Raw genomic sequence first — 20336 nt, 5'->3', positions numbered from 1 at the left:
ATGCTTCTGGGTGTACTTGACTTTGACATTACCTAGGTTCTGCTTCCAGGAACACATTTTGTATGTAAACGACTCTATAGAATGATATGTGCATTTCGATCTGTAGGTTTTGGGAGCATATAAAATATTTTTAGTTTGGGACCAGGCTGAGCATCAAGGAGTCTGAAATAATGTCTCTAAACCACTCTCCAGAAATCTGGGTATGGATCATTGACTGAAGAGCCAAGCCCTTCTGGCCTGGGACGTGAGACCCCAGTTGCCAGAGCCCTCTAGGGGGCGTAGCCTTTCCTCCCAGAGGTCAATGGGAGTGTCCTATCCTCGTCCTGTGTGTCTGCGAACTACATTACCCAGAAGAGCGCACGTCGATGGACTACATCCCTGACCTATGAAGGTAAAGAAAAGGAAACGTTTCTGCATATGCGCCTAACGTCGAGGTGGGACTTCCGGCCTCATCCCCCTGGCGGTCTTTTTGCCTATTTCAGAGCTGTCCGTCTGCTAATGTTCTGGAGTGCAGGTTCAGGGTCCGGGTGACTAACCGAGAAGGTGCTAAGGGAGGCGCTGTCCCCGCCGCACAGACTGGGGTCCACGGCTCGGCGACACCGCCCAGACTGCCCCGCACAGGGTCCAGGACAGAGACCCCCCAGCCCGGGTGTCCGTCCGCCCCGCCCCCCGAGTCCGATGGCGGCGGCCGCGCCCAGGGCCCCGGCGCAGGTAAATGCTCGTCCCCCGGGCCCTCCTCACCCAGACCCTCAAGGCCCGAGCACCGGGCGTCTGGTCGCGTCCCTGCGGCCCAGACCCGGGTGTTCCGGACAGGGAGGCGCCGGTGGCCTGGGGCCCACGTTCTGAGCGCCAGCGCGCTGGCGTGCGGGAGCGGCCTGCAGGGGAGGGGCGGGCTGAGGCAGAGGCTGCAGAGGGCCCTGAGGCGGGAGGACTCTGAGGTCAGGGAACAGGGAGCGTGAGGCGGGGTCATGTCAGAACTGGCGGGCGGAGTTGCGGTACCTTCGGGTAAGGACTCTGGATGCCAGGAGGGGTTTTGTCCAAAGGAGAGACACCGTCTCCGTTAGGGATTTAAACTTTTCCCGAAGGCGGTTCAATGGAAGAGTAGACCGGATGGCCTTGAAGAGGGCATTGAGGCCGTGGGAGGTTGGATCTTAGTTCAGGTGGCACAGTCAGTAAGAGGGGACACAGCATTGAGGCTCAGCCATATGAAGTCACCTGTACTCCAGGGCCAGGGAAGGAGACGGGAAACATGAGCCCAACAAACCCTGCACCCTTTCCCCCACTGCCAGCCTCTGCACAGGTTCCCATTGCGGCAGAGGGGCTCCCATTACACAGGTCGGTGGAGAATGTCGCAACCACTCACTGGCCTTGGTCACCACCCACATGATCTCTGGATTATGGTGTCCTGGGGCTTTTAAGTGTCATTCCCCCATTCCCCCAGGCCTGGGTCTGAGGGTCCTGGGGAAACCCCAAGCACAGGGTCCTAAGTCCATGGCAGGCTTTATATAGAAATGTTCCTATTTCTGGCAACTGTTGCACCAGGAACTGGTTCCAAGATATGCAGATGCCTAGAGGTGTAACTGAACCGAGAGTGTGCAGAAAATCACAGGTGTCCTTTTGGGATGCCTGAGTGGCTCAGTGGTTGAGCGTTTGCCTTTGGCCCAGGGCGTGATCCCGGGATCCAGTCCCACATTGGGCTCCCTGCGGGGGGCGTGCTTCTCCCTCTACCTGTGTCTCTGCCTCTCTCTCTCTCTGTGTGTGTGTGTCTAAAACAAGAAAAAAACCACAAGTGTCCTTTTAGGTGGGAACAAAGAGCAGGGGGACAGGAGTCAAGATGAATGACTCAGCAGTTGGGTGTGTCTTTTGGAGGTGATGGGGAGGTGTGAATTCGAGGCAGAAAGTGATCTTACAAGGTCTTACCAGACCCCACCTCACTGCAGAGTGTAGAACAGACTGTGAGACAGAACAAGGAAGGAAGATCAGGCTACTGCCAAAGCTCAGGTGAGAGTTAAAGGACCCGAGTTGTGGTTTCAGAAAAGTAGTTGGATTCTAGATGCATGTTTTAAAAGGGGCAACTAGATTCTCTAATGAGGGAGGAGTGAAATACAGGACTCAGGGATAACCCCAGTGTTTTAGGTCTGAGCAGCTGTAGAAGTGGAAGGTCCATTATCTAAGATGAAGAATATAGTAGAAGTAATACTCTTTGTGGGGAAGGGGGTGTTAGGAGCTTTGATTGAGGTATGTTGACAGTCTGGGGTGTTTCAGAAACCACTGAATGGGTGCATAGTGGGGGCAGTTGTATACAGATCCAGGAGTCTGGGTAAGGGTTCAGAGTGTTCAAGATTGGGGTGGGTAATTGTCAGGTTATGATTGTAAACCTACTAGGGGACCAGGTGCAGGAGAGTGGGGACTGTGGACTGGACCTCTTGCCTAGGTACCTTGGTGATGGGTTGAAGCTTCACAAACACAAGTGAGGGGATCCCTGGGTGGCGCAGCGGTTTAGCGCCTGCCTTTGGCCCAGGGCACAAACCTGGAGACCCGGGATCGAATCCCACATCAGGCTCCCGGTGCATGGAGCCTGCTTCTCCCTCTGCCTGTGTCTCTGCCTCTCTCTCTCTCTGTGTGTGACTATCATAAATAAATAAAAATTTAAAAAAAAAAAAACAAACAAGTGAGGCAGGTAAATGGCCCTGAAAGGAGTGTCAGGGATAGGATATTGGCCAAGGCTTCCAAGGCAAGGGTGGGCATGAATGAGGTGGACAAGGAGGCAAGAGATAACTGAGGCAAGATGTCGTGCAGACTGAAGTGGGTGCTTATTCATCACTCTATGCAGTCACCAGAGCCTTGTGAGGACTTGTTGGGGCCCTGTTTCATTCAGCCAGGAAGATAAGGTCAAGGGCAAATGGCAAATGTGGTCATTTGTGAGAGTCAGTAAGGCTTGGGGTCGACCACTGATGAAGCTAGCCTTTGAATGAGGGAAGTTGTGATTGCTTTGGGCGGGGGGGGGGGGGGGGGGGGGGGGGGGCGGACACGAAGCGCAGCATATGGTGGAATAGGGCCATGGTTTTCCGAGATCCTCATGTCTGAGGCAAGGAACAGACTCCAGAAGTGAAGCCTTCGTAGAAGGATTTAGGGCTGTGACTGCTAGTGGGCATCCTGGGAAGTCAGTAGCATTCAGTCCTATTTGAATTTGCAAAGAGTCCTATGGATGCTGTTGTCAGGTTTCAGAGCCAGGTCTAAAATTAAGACCCAATATTATGTGCAGCACTGATGTCTAGAAACCTTGAGGATCTCAAATGGCCACAGTGCTGCTTCTCCTCTATCTCTGCTCCCAGAAATAAGATCTCCTAACCAAACAGCATTTTTACCAAAGGGATCTGAAGCAGTTCCTGCTTATCCCTCTGTAGTTGGTTTCAGTTCCCTACCTGCTCATGGAGTTACTAAGATAAGTCAGCAGCATCTTCCCAGGGGAGACAGGAGTACCTCTTTCTATTGATATTACAAAGCTTGGGTCTAAAAACCATTAGCTGTTCACTCTTTCCCGGAGTGGAACCCCCATGTGGCCCTATGTGGCTTGTGGCGTCCTCCTCTCCCACATTGTGAATATGTATGGTTAGAAAAGTGCTGTCAATTTCATCTGTCCAGTGTTAGGTGTCTATATTTGGCCATCCCTGTAAACCTAGCGCTCAATCCCATCCTCACTAGTGGGGTGAAGAGGAGGTGATTGAAGTACAGTTATGTATAATTGTAAAGCCAAAGAGATGCCTAAGATATGCAGGGCAGTAAGCTGGTGGTAGCCATGGGCATATGGCAGTGTCTGGAAAAGTGGGAGATATGCAATCTAAAGAATGATGTGTACTTGTAGAGGGAGTATGCCTGATGCCCCAGGCCCTGGTATTGAGAATTGCATGGTTTGTCCATACTAGGGGAATTGCTTAGCAGAAAGGAGTGAGTGGGGTGCCTGGGTGGCTCAGTCAGTGAAGCATCTGCCTCTGGCTCAGGTTACAATCCCAGGGTCCTGGGATCCAGCCCCACATCAGGCTCCCTGCTCCGCGGAGGGCCTGGTTTTCCATTTCCCTGTGACTGTTATTCTACCTACAATGCTCTCTTTCTCTGTCAAATAAATAAATAAAATCTTAAAAAATGAAAAGAAAAGAAATGAGTGAGTGCCTCTGTGCCAGACCTTTGTTTGATACCTTTTTATCCACCTGCCTTGTTCATGGCCGGTGCCTATGATCAACGGGCATGTGAGGAGACAGCGGCATCAGCGGCTGCTGGGGCCTGGTTTCTCTTCTGTGTTGGATACTTAAGAGGAGGATGAGTGAGGGGCAGGTGCGGAGGGGATGGATTGCCATTTTTTAGGGAAAGGCTACTTATGGTTTCATCTGTCTCCATCTTTCAGGGCACTGTGACCTTTGAGGATATCGCCATGTATTTCTCCTGGGAAGAATGGGATCTTCTTGATGAGGCTCAGAGACACCTGTACCAGGATGTGATGCTGGAGAACTTAGCACTTATAACCTCCTTGGGTAAGACCCTCAACCCCACCTTTCTGCCCTGAACGATTCTCTCCCTTTTCCTTTTTTGCCAAGGGCAGGTCTGTCCTCCCATCATGATCATGGTCTCTGTTTCTTTCCCCACTTCCTTAAGTAGGCAGTGTGCTGGGCTGGGCTGAGATGTGTGTGCACTGCTACTCCTTGAACAGCCCTGACACCGGCTACTCCTAAGCCTCTCAGAAAAGGAACCGGGGTCAGGAGTGTTCCAGTTGGCCCAGGGGATCCCACTTTTCGTGCTTTCTCCCTTCCAGGTGACATTCAGTTACAAAGCACCTGAGTATCCAATTTCTCCAAAGGTTCCACTTTCTACTCTCTTCCTCTGGCTGACATATCCTCATTCCTTTTTGTGCCATAAATTGCCATCACTGACCATCACTGTTACATAGACCACAGTTTGTTCTTGCAAGACCCTCCTTGGAAGTTTTCTTTCCTGTATGCTGCATGTGCTGAGCTGTTCTTGGCCAGTGCTCAGTTATCTCCCCAGTCTTTCTCTTATTAATACTTGCATCATCCCAGGACCACATAGTTGCTTGTCTTGTGGTTGTGGTGGAGAGTCCATTGTGGTTCACACATTAGATACGAACCCAGCTGCAGCAAGATGGGCTCAGAGGAAGCCTGGCTCTGAACAGGGCTGTGTACACATAACACCAGAAACATCCCACATGACTGGTCTTTTGTTGGTAATGACAATGGTCCCCACACTTCATATCTGCCTTTTCTTCCCCATTCTTCACACTTAGGTGACTAGTCAACTGCTGTTCATTCCTTATACTCTTACTTCCTGTCCAGGCCTAATCTGCACCTCTCTGGACTCCACGTCTGGACCATTTTAGTCACTGCTCCATTTAGGGTACTCGTCTCATTGGCTCCTATGTATTGTGTCATGACGTGTACGTACATTCTTGAACTCTGGCCTCTCTTTCACTATTGAATTCTCCTGGGCCTGAACACATCCTTCTGCACAGCAGACTAGGTCCTGTTGAAAGTTATGTGTAGACCTTGTCTCTCCCCAGTGTGTTTCTTTCACCTCACAAATGCTCCTGTACCCCTGTTTTGTGATCATTAGTGGCCCAAGGCTGCTGAATTCAAACCTCAAATCCTGTAAACAGTCTTGTGGACTCATTTCTGGGTTTGTTAGACACACTTGTGTACCAGCTGCCTACCCATGAAAGTCACTGTGCACTTCACCAGCATTTCCTGCTTTCAGGTTGTGAGCATGGAGCAGAGGATGAGAAGGCCTCTTCTGAGCAGAGCGTTTCTGTAGAAGGAATATCACAGGTCAGGATTCCCAAAACAGGTCTTCTTTCCCAGAAGGCCAACCCCTATGAGGTATGCGGTCCAATCTTGAAAGACAGTTTTCACTTGGCTGAGCACTGGGAAACACAATTCAGTGAGAAACTGTATACCAGTGGGACACATGGGAAAAGATTCTATTTCAGCGAAAACCTTCATCACAAAAAGCAGCACGTGAGAGATCAGCCCTTTGGAAGCAACATAAGCAGAGCTTCAGTGGTAGTCAAGAGTTGCAGATTGCAAGTTTCAGGGAAGCCCTTTATCTGTGGGGAGGTTGGAAAGGACTTCCTGGCCAGCTCAGGATTCCTCCAGCAACCAGCCACACACACTGGAGAGAAGTCAAACAGTGGAACTGAATGCAGGATGGCCTTCCCCAAGGGAAAGACTCAACACCACTGGGGAGACTGCACAGAAGCTTTCAGCCACAAGCACACATTTACCCATCACCAGAGAGTCCGCCCTGGAGAAAGATGTTACATGTGCAGTGAATGTGGGAAATCTTTTAGCCATAACTCAAGCCTTATTAAACACCAAAGAGTTCACACAGGAGAAAGGCCTTATGAGTGTGGGGAATGTGGGAAATCCTTTAGCCAAAGCTCCAACCTCTTTCAGCATCGGAGAGTTCACACTGGAGAAAGGCCTTATGAGTGCGGTGAATGTGGGAAATCTTTTAGCCAGAGCTACAGCCTCAATAACCATCGGAAAGTTCACACTGGAGAAAGGCCATTTGAGTGTGGAGAATGTGGCAAATCCTTTAGTCAAAGATCTAACCTCATTCAACATCAGAGAATTCACACTGGAGAAAAACCTTACGAGTGCAGTGAATGTGGGAAGTCCTTTAATCAAAGCTCTGCACTCTTGCAGCACCATACCATTCATACTGGAGAACGGCCCTATGAGTGCAATGAATGTGGGAAGTCCTTTACCTACAATTCCAGTCTCTTAAAACATCAGAAAGTCCACACAGGATCAAAGCCTTATGAGTGCAGTGAATGTAGGAAATCTTTTAGCCAGAATTGCAGCCTTGTTCTACACCTGAGAGTTCACACTGGAGAAAGGCCTTATGAGTGCAGCAAATGTGGAAAATCTTTTAGCCAAAGCTCTGCACTCCTTAAACACCATAGAGTTCACACTGGAGAAAGGCCATATGAGTGCAGTGAGTGTGGGAAGTCCTTTAGACGAAGCTCCAACTTCAGTGACCATCGGAGAGTTCACACTGGAGAAAGGCCTTATAAGTGTAACCAGTGTGGGAAATCTTTTAGTAAAAGCTCTGGCCTCACTCGACACCAGAGAATTCATACTGGTTTGGGCATCATAAATGTCTTGAATGAGAAAGCCATTAGCCAAAGGCCTTATTACCTCATTGATTACCACAAAATTCACATGGGAAAAACAACTTAGATGTGTAGCAAATGTATTTCCTTGTTCAGTATAACAACACTCAAGGAGATCTCTTTTGAGGGTGCCATCTGCCTAAATTGAGTCTCATACATCCAAACATCAAAATAAATTCCAGGTATGGGGACACCTGGGTGGCTCAGTGCTTAAGCGTCTGCCTTCGGCTCAGGGTGTGATCCTGGGGTCCTGGGATCAAATCCCACATGGGGCTCCCTGCATGGAGCCTGCTTCTCCCTCTGCCTGTGTCCCTGCCTCTCTCTCTCTGTGTCTCAAGAATAAATAAATCAAATCTTAAAAAAAAAAATTCCAGGTATTAGGAGCTGCATCACATTTGAGCATAGTCCTGTGTCAGATTTTTATTACTGTTGGTTCTGTAGCAGCACCCGTTTACCTCTACCACCTGCAGATGTCCACACGTGCATCATTTATCTACCCTGACCTGTTCAGGGAAGTTAACTTGGTATTTGCCCATTCACTGGTAAACGTGTGGGAAGCCAGAGTACTCATTCCTTTCTCTCTGATTAGTTAAGGCATGGATGGTCCAGTTGTGGTCCAGAGGACTCCATCTGAGTTCTGCTGATGACCTGAAAAGTCACCTTTTTTAGGGATATTATTGGTCTGGTGACTCTTGTGATGGCATTTCTAGCCCCCAAGTTACCAACCCAGGAACAGCCTTCCTCCATTAATCTGATTTGTGCTATAACAAAGCCCTTATTGTTTAAGTCACCTTTATCTTGAGAGTTATTCACTTTATGGGATGGTTTTGGAGCAACAGAACGACAGGAGAAACAGCTCCTGTGAGCACCCCAATGTTTGTGTGCATCAGAGGGCTGGAAGAGTGGTAGTCCTCTCTCTGGTTTGGCTCTTGTTTGTGTTGTTGCCCCATGCCTCAAAGGAAATTACATAGGATTTTATGGTTAAATTGTAGCCTGGGTGGCAGGACATTTTGTGGTGTCAGAGCTCCCCCTGAAGGTGTGCAATGGTGACAACCTCCAGTACTTCTGGGAACAACATAAAATTGTTCTTTGGTTTGCTGGGAATATGGCATTGTGCTCAGCACTGAGGAAGAAATCTGTTCCCAGGTCCTGCAGAGGAGTGATAGACACCAATGTCCAGAATTCTGTGTGGTGGTGTCAGTGGCTGAAAGATTATAGGAGGAATCCTAATTGTATGCAAATAATAGATGAATAGAGAGTACAGGAGACTGCACCAAACTGGTTGAAATGTGCCTTTTTTAAAAGGGCACTTGTGGGCAGCCCGGGTGGCTCAGCGGTTTAGCACCTGCCTTCGGCCCAGGGCATGATCCTGGAGTCCCCGGATTGAGTCCCACATTGGGCTCCCTGCATGGAGCCTGCTTCTCCCTCTACCTGTGTCTCTGCCTCTCTCTGTGTCTCTCATAAATGAATGAATGAATGAATGAATAAATAAATAAATAAATAAATAAATAGGCATTTGCTTGTTTCAGTCAGTATGGCTGTGAAAGATGAGCAGGTCCAGTTCTCAGATTCTCCTGAGCTGTGAGTCTTTGTAGTTGAGGGACTTGTCAGGAAATAATCTGGGGGGTGGGGGGCTCAGTTGGCTAAGCGGCTGGCTCTTGGTTTCCACTTGGGTCATGATTCAGGGTTGTGAGATCAAGCTCTATGTACAGATCAAGTCTCAGTATGGAGCCTGCTTGGGATTCTCTCTCCTCCCTGTGCGCTCCCTGCCTCCTCATTCACACTCTCACATGTGCGCTCTTCCCCTGCTCCCCCCACAAAAAAACTAAGAGTTTTACAGATTCCTGTAGCTTATCTGCATTGTTCACCATCAGGCCATTGCTGCACAGGAAGGAAAACAAAGGTAGAAGGAAGATCTGAGTCCAACAGTGCAGGCTTTGTTACCCAGCCTGAATTCTTGAGGACTCATGTGGAAATGGGTTTCATTACTCCCCTGTATTTGCTGCCAAGGTGCTGACCTCGGCATTATAAGGGATATGGTAGGGTCAATATAGGTTTGCCAAACTTTATTTTTTGAAACCAAAGAATTTTTTTTATAATTCTGTTAATGTCTTCTTGGTATAGTTAATAAATTGTCCATATTTAAACTATCATTTGATGAGTTTTGACATTCATGTAAACCCATAAAACCACCTTCACAGTCAACAATGTGTGTATGTCACTCCATATTCACTCATGCCCTTTAATTATCTCTTTTTCTCTGCCCTCCAGGAAAATGTGGCTTTACTTTCTTCTATGGTTCATATGTATTTTCTGTAATTTTACATGATTGAAAAATAAAATGTTTAGTTCTTTTTTTCCCTGGGTGTCCTCATCTGGTATATTTATTTTGAGATTTGTTGATGGGTCTATATAATTAGTTCATTCTTTTAATGTCAAGAAATGTAATGTTCAATGGATAAACCACTATACATCCTTTTCAGATATTTGAGTTGTTTCTAGTTTTGGGCTTTATCAAACAGTTGTATAGATATTTACGATTCTTCATATGGATATGTTTCATTTCTCTTGTGTTAATTTAACCTCAGAATGCAATGCCTGAACTACAGGGCTGTGATTTGAGGACTGTTAAACGAGGATATCATCGTGAAAACTCCTCCCTGTTAGTTCCCTATGAAAAGATGTTCATTATGGGCTGAATTGTATGTTCCCAAATTCACATGTTGAAGTTCTAATCTCTAGTACCTTAGAATGTCATTGTATTTAGAAATAGGGGGGTTTTTTTTAAGTAAAAATTCTGGCAATTCTGTGGACACTAATCCAGTGTGATTAGTGTCCTTAAGAGGAAATTAGTACACAGACATACAGGGGAAAGTCCATGTGAAGACACTGGGAGAGGGACACCTGGGTGGCTCAGTGGTTTAGCACCTGCCTTCAGCCCAGGGCGTGATCCTGGAGTCCCAGGATTGAGTCCCACTTCGGGCCACATGGAGCCTGCTTCTCCCTCTGCCTGTGTCTCTGCACCTCTCTTTCTCTCTCTTTCATGAATAAATAAATAAATAAAATCTTAAAAAAAAAAAAAAGACAAGGAGAAAATGCCCACCCACAAGCCAAGGAGAGAGGTCTCAGGAGAAATTAGTGCTGCTGACACCCTGATCTCAGCCATGAAGCCTCCGAATTTGTAAGAAAATACATTTCTGTTGTTAAAGCCACCCAGTCTGAAGTAATGTGTTATGGTGGCCTTAGCAAAGTCTTATGGGGGCCATCAGCATCTAGGAAGGAGAGGGTCTGCAGGGTGCCTAGGGACAGAGGGAGGAAGCTGATTGGGATCCTTAGAGTACTTGGAACCCAGAAAGAAGAATGGGCTTGGGATTGATTCCTCCATCCCCACCTTTCACTGCAGATCACAAAGAGAAGCTTTCTGCCCTGCCTGGGTTTAGCTTCCAGCTGTATAAAATGGAGATGATGAGCAAACCTGCCTGTGGGGCTATTTGAGGGTGTAAAGAACTCATGGCCTAGGAAAGGGGCTCAGATGGAGAGTCTTTGAAGAGTGATGATTGTCCTAAGGGTGGGGAGCCAGTGCACCAGTGCCTTTGGAGAGGGGGACAAAAGACCACTGGGGGAGAGTGTTGGGATATTTATTTTTTTAAGGTTTTATTTATTTATTCATGAGAGACACAGAGAGGCAGAGACATAGGCAGAGGGAGGAGAACCAGGCTATGCAAGGAGCCCGATGCGGGACCTGAATCTGGGAATCTGAAGGCAGATGGCCCTGAGCCGAAGGCAGATGCTCAAACACTGAGCCACCCAGGCATGCCAGTATTGGGATATTTATACCTGAGGGGAACTTGGAGGGGCTGAGGTTGACATAAGGGAGTGGGTGAGGTTCCTACCTGGCTCTTCCTGAAGCTCTGGTCCCTACTGGCGTGGCAAATAGGGATTGCATGGCTTGGACCAGGCAAACATCACCATGGAGACCTGGATAAGTGGTGGCCACACCTCAAGGGCCCTTTGAACACTTTCAAATGGATTTTCTACCCTCCATGGGACTTAAATGTTTTGGTTATTTTATGTCTATTTGCAGAATGGATTAAAGCATTTCTTTGCTGAAAAGCTACAGCTCTTATAGTCACTGAAAAGCTGATTGATTTTGTTTCCAAACCTGGGTCATCCCAATGTTTACATCTACATCAAGTGATCATGTCACACATTTTACGGGAAACTTTATATAAGAACTCTATAAGGCAGTTGCCCTGACTGAAAAACAGCACTTCTTTTTATCACTCAAAATCTAGAAAAGTTGAACAGACCACTGGCATTATTAACATCAGCAAAACTTTCAGAAACCTTTGAGCTTCCTTGGCCAAAAGTGTTCCCTCTAGACCTATGGCCGTGTAGTCCACTCATTCAGTTATCCTCCTATGAATTACTAATGTGGAAGACCCATGCATGTGTCGAGGGATTTCATTTCTAATACTAGTCGCTGCTCCGCTACATGCAGACATGGCAAAATATTACCAGGTATTCACATACTATATCTAGTGCTATCACGAACTGATTAAGGCCACCTCCTGAAAATATGTTTTAAAGAGCTTTTTTATGATCTTCACCTAGTAGATTGCATTTATTGGAATAGACCTCAGAGAGTAACTGCTCTTAAGTCTCATTGGAAGGAATCTACCAGGTGCTATTCACAACAAATAGAGCAGTGAAACTCCAGGATATCACTCTGGTTCATGTTTCACAAATAAGAAATTTGGAATTCCACACAGTTGGAAGTCTCCTCCAATCCAAGACTGCAAACAGGATTCTAAGCTGATCTTCAAAAGCAGACAGGTGACCCAAGACTTTCGGAACAAACAGATGCCAGCTTCCACTCAATATCTCAGAGCAAGACATCTAATAAATTACTGTTTTGGTTTTTTAATCTGCCTGCCTATAATTGTTCCTCTTCTCATTTTCCACAGACCCCTTGTCATCACCACTAATGGCCCTTTTATTCGTTCTTCTCCTATTATAAGGTTAAGTTAGGTCAGAACATACTCATTCTAACACCTTTATTAGATTATCCCTAACAGTAGCCACTGCCCTCAGTCTTACTGCTGGATATGCCATTCATCACCAGCCTGCCATAATAAAACCTCTGGGCCATGCAGGTTGCATCAAATGAGACTATAGGGAATTACATCAGATGACATTTCCACATGAACAGACATGAAGGTTAATCTTAACATAAATCAATGTGTGACGTTGCTAGTGTCCTTCTCTCCCAGAAAAAGAACTGATTACTTCAATCTATTTATCAGACCCCAGGTGATTCTAAGTTTGATTTCAACAATCTTCATAGAGCAATGTGCCCAATACTTAATACCTGGAAGAGAATGATAGAGATCCAAAAATGTAACACAGTCATGTAAGCGCCTAGTTCTGACCATATGTCATGAAATCCTTTGTTCTCAGATGTCTATGTGCCCATGACAGATAATCACTTCTTTTGTGGCCAGGACCCGTAGGATTCAGACTACCACCTCGTGTACTGTAGGAATGATATCCTGAGACTTGTCCATACATGAAGGACCCTAGTTCTGTAAATCACCAACGTTGGAAATCCAACTCATGTAATTTCCAAAATGAGGTCTATTCTATTATTCAGCACACTGAGGCAATTACTAATTCATTATTTATATGAACAATGTGAGCAGTGTTGCCATCAGTGGGAATCCTACAAATGGAAAAAACTAATAAGCCTAGGACACCTTGGTGGCTCAGTGGTTGAGCATCTGCCTTTGGCTCAGGTCGTGATCCTGGGGTCCTGAAATTGAGTTCCGCATCAGGCTCCCTGGAGGGAGCCTGCTTCTCCCTCTGCCTATCTCTGCCTCTGTGTGTCTCTCATGAATAAATAAATAAAATCTTTTAAAAAAGACCAATAAATCTATCACTAGCCTTGGCAGAAGTTTTAAATGACACCACTTCTGCTCTAGATGTAGTAAACATTTATCTCAACTCATTGACACAAGTAGTGATGGACAGTCTCATTGCTCTAGATTTCTTGTTGACTAGTCATGGTGGAATCTGTGCCATTGCTAATACTTTTTTGTACTTGGATCTATGAAACAGACAAGGGACTATTAACTGCTTGCTTTTGTCCTAGTGATCATGATACTAGTCTGCTTGACCAGAGTCTTAAATGCTTCTGTGCAAATGCACTGTTGTCAGATGATCACCATGATGATGCAGCAATAAAAAGGTTAAGCCAATCTTGCAATACCATTATGAAGACGAACAATCTCTAAGCAGTGAAGATTTGAATCTCGCATTTTCCCCAAATTGGGCAACTTCTCTGAAGTGAAAGACCAGAGTGGGACTGAGAGAATATGGAAACAGACAATTGCCAGACCACATAGATAAATAGAACTCAGACCCACAGTTGCTGGTAACCAGCACAGAAAACCAACTCATTATCTATATGACCAGCCTGAGATGTCAGCTATCTAGAAGTGAAACCTATAGGAAATTATACCACTATACCTAACAACAATTCAGGACGCCAAAGGATGACCCCAGTAACAATGGTGTCAAAGAGCCAGGACATAATTAATGATGGACAAATTCCTTCATTTTTGTTTGCAACATAATACCGACCAGAGAAGACCAATTATGTACCCTTAACCAAACATGTAGGATGCATATTCTATTTAGCCCACCTACAGCTTCCCAATCAAGGCATACCTGAAGTCTTACCTTTTTAAACTTTACCAATCTGCCGAAATGCAAGTGATGGGTCCTGACAACCTTGTTGCAGCAAGGTCTGAATAAAAAGCCCTTGAAAGTTCTCATTGGTTGGTTCATCTATTCTCCATAGCTCTTAGATATTGTCCTCAAAATATATGTTGTAAATTGATTTAAAATAATTTTGACTGTGACTTTTTTACAAGGATTTATTAGCAATAGTGTTAAGTTTACTTGTTGCCTTTCACTTTTCATCCTAGGTTATTGACATTTTGGCAATGGATCTAAGAATGTACCCTTATCTAAACATCTTTCAGGGAGGCAAGTTTGAGTGTAAACTGCTTTGGAGCCTCTCCATATCAAGTATAGAAAGAGGGTCATCAATTAATCAGAATTTTATTTCCTTTTTGTCCTGCAAATAAACAATATTGCAGGGGCCACTTAGGAACTCTGGCATTAGGTAATTTATGATAAGCGCAAACCTTCCTCACTGGTGAATCCTCCTAAATCTCTCCCTCTTTGTCCTACTTTTACCCCTGCTTTCCTTTCTTTTCCTTCCCTCTACAGTATTCTGAATTGGCTGAAATGCCTCCATGTCCCTTGAGTTTGTAACTTCCTTATAGAGGAGACATTCCTGAAAATGGACATCAACCTGGTTATGTTAAAATCTGTCGCATTGTCAAAGACCTCCCAAATCCCAAGTAGAAGAAGTTTGCTAAGTCATTCTTCTCCTGTGCATACACTCTCCAGGAATCAATCTATCTTCTGATTGAGCCAAGAGATGCAAAAACATGGTTGGAAAGAGTCCAGTAGGCCTGACTTTAAAATATGTCAAGATTAATGAAACTTTAATGTTTAGGGATGCCTGGGTGGCTCAGCAGTTGAGTGCCTGCCTTTGGCCCAGGGCATGATCCTGGAGTCCAGGGATTGAGTCCCACATTGGGCTCCCTGCATGGAGCCTGATTCTCTCTGCCTGTGTCTCTGCCTCTCTCTCTCTCTCTCTCTCTCTCTCTCTCTCTCTCTCTTATGAATAAATAAATAAAATCTTTAAAAAAATAAAAAAAAAAGAGGGCAGCCCCTGTGGCTCAGTGGTTTAGTGCCGCCTGCAGCCCAGAGTGTGATCCTGGAGACCCAGGATTGAGTCCCACATCGGGCTCCCTGCGTGGAGCCTGCTTCTCCCTCTGCCTGTGTCTCTGCCTCTCTCTCTCTCTCTCTCTCTCTCTCTGTGTGTGTGTGTGTGACTATCATAAATAAATAAAATTTAAAAAAATAAAAAGAAAATGTCTAAAAAATAAAAGAACTAAAAATGCTTTGAAACATTTACAAAGGATGCTTGATAATGTGCACATGAAGTATCCTTCATTCCATCTGGACCTTTCTGTTTCTAGAATCTTCACATGGCTTCCTAGCACCATTCTTTCTCAGGCACTTTCTCATTTTGGAATACTCTTCCCAACACTCTACATTTTGTATATTATTGCACAATATTTATTCCAGACATAAAAAATATATTCTCAAGAATTGTTTCCTTGAGCCTTCAGGCTAGGTCAAGTACACTGGTTATACTTTATCATATTCACCTAGTTGACTTTCCAGCACTTATAGTAACTTAAATTTTGTAATAATTTATAGAGATGTATGTTTATAAACTGTGTACTGGCTCAGCTATCTTTTTTTTTATTTTTTATTTTTTTTTATTCATGATAGTCACAGAGAGAGAGAGAGTGGCAGAGACACAGGCGGAGGGAGAAGCAGGCTCCATGCACCGGGAGCCCGATGCGGGATCCGATCCCGGGTCTCCAGGATCGCGCCCTGGGCCAAAGGCAGGCGCCAAACCGCTGCGCCACCCAGGGATCCCTCAGCTATCTTTTTTAAAAATTAATCTAGCTGGCTGTCTCAGTTGGTGGAGCTCAGGTCATCATCTTGGGGTCCTGGGATCCAGCTCCGCTGTGGGCTCCCTGCTCTGCCTCTACCCCCTCCCTCTACTCATGCACTCACTCTGTCTCTCTCAAATAAATAAATAGAATCTTTAAAAAAAAAAAAAAAAAAGGTACCCTCTCTGGACCCGGAAGAAAGAAGATATTGTTATCAGCCTAGAGAAAGCACCAGAGAAACCTATACTCAAAACCTTACTACATTAGTCTCCTCCCATATATTTCCCTTCTCACAAATGCCAACCTGGGGGCAGTCCGGGTGGCGCAGCTGTTTAGCACCGCCTGCAGCCCGGGGCATGATCCTGGAGTCCTGGGATCGAGTCCCACATCAGGCTCTCTGCATGGAGCCTGCTTCTCCCTCTGCCTGTGTCTCTGCCTCTCTCTCTCTCTCTCTGCATCTCTATGAATACATAAATAAAATCTTTTAAAAAAATGCCAACCTGGGAACCCTAAAGCTGCTTTTCTTTTAACATTTCTCTACAACTTAATTGTTCTTTGTTGATGCTATAGAAGCTGGAATTTTGAGCCACCATTTTGAGTTACTTCTGGTTTAAGTTTCTCCTGGAGATGTGCACTGCATGGCCTACTAAACTTCCTCTCTCTCTCTCTCTCTCTCTCTCTCTCTCTCTCTCTCTCTCCTCCCTCCCTCCCTCCCTCCCTCCCTCCCTCCCTCCCTCTCTCTTTCTTTCTCCCCCTTCCTCCTTCCCTCCCTCTAATCTGTCTTTCTGTTACATGGACCTCAGCCAAAAACACAGAAGGGTAATAGAAGGAACATCATTTTTCTTTTCCCTACACCTGCTGAATGTAGACATAACACCAAAGAAGTCTTCCCTACCCCCTCACCAATTTTCTTTTCATCCTTGGGGTCACACACAGCCTAAGTACGTGGACCTTGATGGAAGATTTGACAGCAGCTTTAGTTGCTCTGCAGTATTTTGTTTTGTTTCTTTAAGATTTTATTTATTCATGAGAGAGAAAGGGAGGCAGAGGCAGAGGGAGAGGCAAGCTCCTCACAGACCAGGGAGCCCAAAGTGAGACTCCATCACAGGACCCTGAGTTCCATGGGAAATTGTCTTCCTTATGTCAGAAGGAGAGTGACATTCCTGTCAAGGACAGGAAGCTGAGAATAAGAAAATTCTGTACAGCCCTTTGAATCACTATATTTGTATCTTTGGAGTAAATCTCCAGTAGTGCAATTGCTAGGTCATAGGGTAGCTCTATTTTCAACTTTTTTTTTGAGGAACCTCTATACTGTTTTCCAGAGTGGCTGAACCAGCTTGCATTCCCATCAACAGTATGAGAGGGTTCCCCTTTCTCTTCATCCTGACCAACATCTGTCATTTCCTGTTTGTTGATTTTAGACATTCTAAGTAGTGTGAGGTGATATCTCATTGTGGTTTTGATTTATATTTCCCTGATGCTGAGTGATGTTGAGCATTTTTTCATGTGTTTGTCGGCCATGTGTATGTCTCCTTTGGAGAAATGTCTTTTCATGTCTTCTGCCCCCTTGATTGAGTTATTTGTTCTTTGGGTGTTGAGTTGGTAAGTTCTTCATAGATTTTAGGTACTAGTCCTTTATTACAGTGTCTTTCAAAATAAAACATCCTCGGGGATCCCTGGGTGGCGCAGCGGTTTGGCGCCTGCCTTTGGCCCAGGGCGCGATCCTGGAGACCCGGGATCGAGTCCCACATCAGGCTCCCGGTGCAAGGAGCCTGCTTCTCCCTCCGCCTGTGTCTCTGCCTCTCTCTCTCTCTGTGACTATCATAAATAAATTTAAAAAAATTAAAAAAAAAAAACAAAAAACAAAATAAAACAAGCCTCATAAATAAAGGATCCAGCAATAAATTGGTATTTATTGACCCCGAATGAGTCAAAAAAGTATGTTCACACAGAAACCTGCGCACCAATGTTTATAACTTTATTCATAACTGCCAGAACTTGGTTGGAAGCAACCAAGATGTCCTTCAGGAGGAACCAACACATTGTTCTGGTGGAGGATGTTGATAGGCTAATGGGGGGGTGGGATGGGGCTCTGAGTGCCTGTGTGTGTGTGTGTGTGTGTGTGTGTGTGTGTATTTGGTGGGCAGGGAGCAGTGAAGGCAGAGCAGAGAGCATATGGGAGATCTCTGTACTCTCTGCTCAGTTTTGCTAGAAACCCAAAACTGTTCTTTAAAACACACACACAGGGACACTTGGGTGGCTCAGTAGTTGAGCATCTGGCTTCAGCTCAAGGCATAATCCCAGGGTCCTGGGATCAATTCCTGCATTGGGCTCCCTACATGGAGCCTGCTTCTTCCTATGCCTATGTCTCTGCCTCTGTGTGTGTGTGTGTCTCATGAATAAATAAATAAAATATTTCTTTTTTAAAAAAAACAAAAGGATGCCTGTGTGGCTTAGTGGTTGAGTGTCTGCCTTCAGCTTGGGGTGTGATCCCAGAGCCCTGGGTTCGAGTCCCATATCAGGCTCCTTACATGAAGCCTGCTTCTCCTGTCTCTGCCTCTCTCTCTGCCTCTCTCTGTGACTCTCATGAATAAGTAAATAAAATCTTTTAAAAAATAAAAAAACACACCCATAATAAAACCTATGTGTTTTTTTAAAAGATTTATTTATTCATTCATTCATTCATTCATTCATGAGAGACACAGAGAGAGAGAGAGAGAGAGAGACAGAGACACAGGCAGAGGGAGAAGCAGGCTCCATGCAGGAAGTCTGACGTGGGACTCGATCCCAGGTCTCCAGGATCAGGCCCTGGGCTGAATGCAGTGCTAAACCGCTGAGCTACCTGGGCTGCCCAAACCTATGGGTTTTTTAAAAATTATTCCAGAGACAGCTGGGTGGCTCAGTTGGTTGCATGTCCAACTCTTGGTTTTGGCCCAGGTTGTAATCTCAGGATCATGAGGTCAAGCCCTTGCATCAGGCTCCCTGATTGGTACAGAGTCTGTTTAAGATTCTGTCTCTCCCTCTCCTTCTGCCACTTGATCCATGTCCTCACCCTCTCTCTAAAATAAATAGATAAATCTTTTTAAAAATTCCAGTACTACCACATAGCTGTTCCTCTTTGAGATCCCAATTTGTCTGAGCCAATTCAAAGTCAAACCTCTGTGACTACTTGCCTTTTCAGCATGGCTCCTTCAACCTCTTCACCTGACATCCGTTCTTCACTACACTCAAGTCATCCACCAGATTGCTCCAAAAACTGCTTTCTCTTGCCATAGACACCAATGAGTTCTGTGGCGAACATCTAATGTCCACTTCCTATTTACCAGATTACTGGACATTCTAGCACCTGTAGGAGAGGAAAACGTCTCCTCTGCCCTCTTAGACTCTGGTTGGACCTAAGATAGGAAATGACTTAAGACATTAATAGGAGAAAAGCATACACATTTTGTTAAGTGTTAAGGTACACAGGAGGGAGCCTTCAGAAGAGAATGAAAACCTGAAGAAGTGACCAGAGCAGGAAATATTTATACCTTCAAGACAAATAATCAATAAATTTGTGAAGATCTGACAAGACAAAGGGTTGGGGTAGTTCATGGTGAAGAAGTGAAAGATAGAGGCTAGTTTAATAAGGTTTGTTGGTATGGATTGCTTACCCCAGTTCCTGCATCCATCTGCTATCTCTGGTGACTAATGATTTCTTCCTCCTTTGTGGTACATGAAGGGCATCTTTTCAGAGCATGCTTCTTGCATCTTCTATATCTTAAGGCTCATGAATATGAAAGACTCCATGTGCCAAAGAGGCACCTTTTTGGAGTGTTACGTTCTGGTTTCCTTCAGAAGAGTCCAGGTAAATGGCCCACTCATCTTATTTTTCCTTAGGACACTCTCATCGCTGGCTCTTGACAACCAAAAGCTTCTCCTTTAATTCCTGCCTTTCTTGATGCCCCTCCGTAGCACTGTTTGCTGGCATAGGCTCCTCTGCCTGGGTGTTAAAATTTAAAGTGCATCCATAGCTCAACCCAGGGCCTTACCAGAATCTGTCATTGTTATTTATTTTTTAAAAGCAATCTCTAGGTGATCCAGTCCATTTGTAAGACATTAATAATGAACTCTCTAAACCCCAGATTCCATCTCCATTCAGATTTGAATATACAACCACCTGACTGGGTTTCTGAATTGAATGCGTCATAACACACCATATTAAAAATGGTTCAGTTATAAAATCATGGCCTTCTTCCTTCCTTGCCTTGGCTGTCCCAGATTTCCCATATGAATGGCTTTTAGTACTATTTACCTAGTGACCCTGTTCCATACTCTGGAAGTGTTTCTTTATCCTGTATCTTCCCATACCATAGATAATCCATTGCCTAGTCCTGCCTGTTTCTTCCCTTGATATGTATACCCAAACATTTATTTCCATTTCTGTGACTACTCCCCACAACTATTTGTTTAACCACATGATCCTGAAGGACATCAGGGTTGTTGCCGGTTCAGGGCTGTGGTGAACAGAGCTGCTAATAACATTCATGTCCAGGATTTTCTGTGAATAT

General features: G+C 45.3%; 1 protein-coding gene across 1 annotated transcript; it reads left to right on the top strand.

The window, feature by feature from the left end:
• The first annotated feature begins 506 nt into the window (after positions 1–506).
• LOC121484168 (zinc finger protein OZF-like) lies at positions 507–7455 on the top strand. The gene is made up of 3 exons (XM_041743020.1): positions 507–711; positions 4403–4529; positions 5764–7455. The coding sequence occupies exons 1-3, from the start codon at positions 679–681 to the stop codon at positions 7248–7250; spliced, it is 1647 nt and encodes a 548-aa protein (XP_041598954.1). The 5' UTR covers positions 507–678; the 3' UTR covers positions 7251–7455.
• Positions 7456–20336: the final 12881 nt, after the last annotated feature.

This window comes from Vulpes lagopus, chromosome 2 (genome assembly GCF_018345385.1).
Source record: "Vulpes lagopus strain Blue_001 chromosome 2, ASM1834538v1, whole genome shotgun sequence".
In the NCBI taxonomy this organism is placed as follows: Eukaryota; Metazoa; Chordata; class Mammalia; order Carnivora; family Canidae; genus Vulpes; species Vulpes lagopus.
This window is presented reverse-complemented; position numbering and strand designations above follow the sequence as displayed.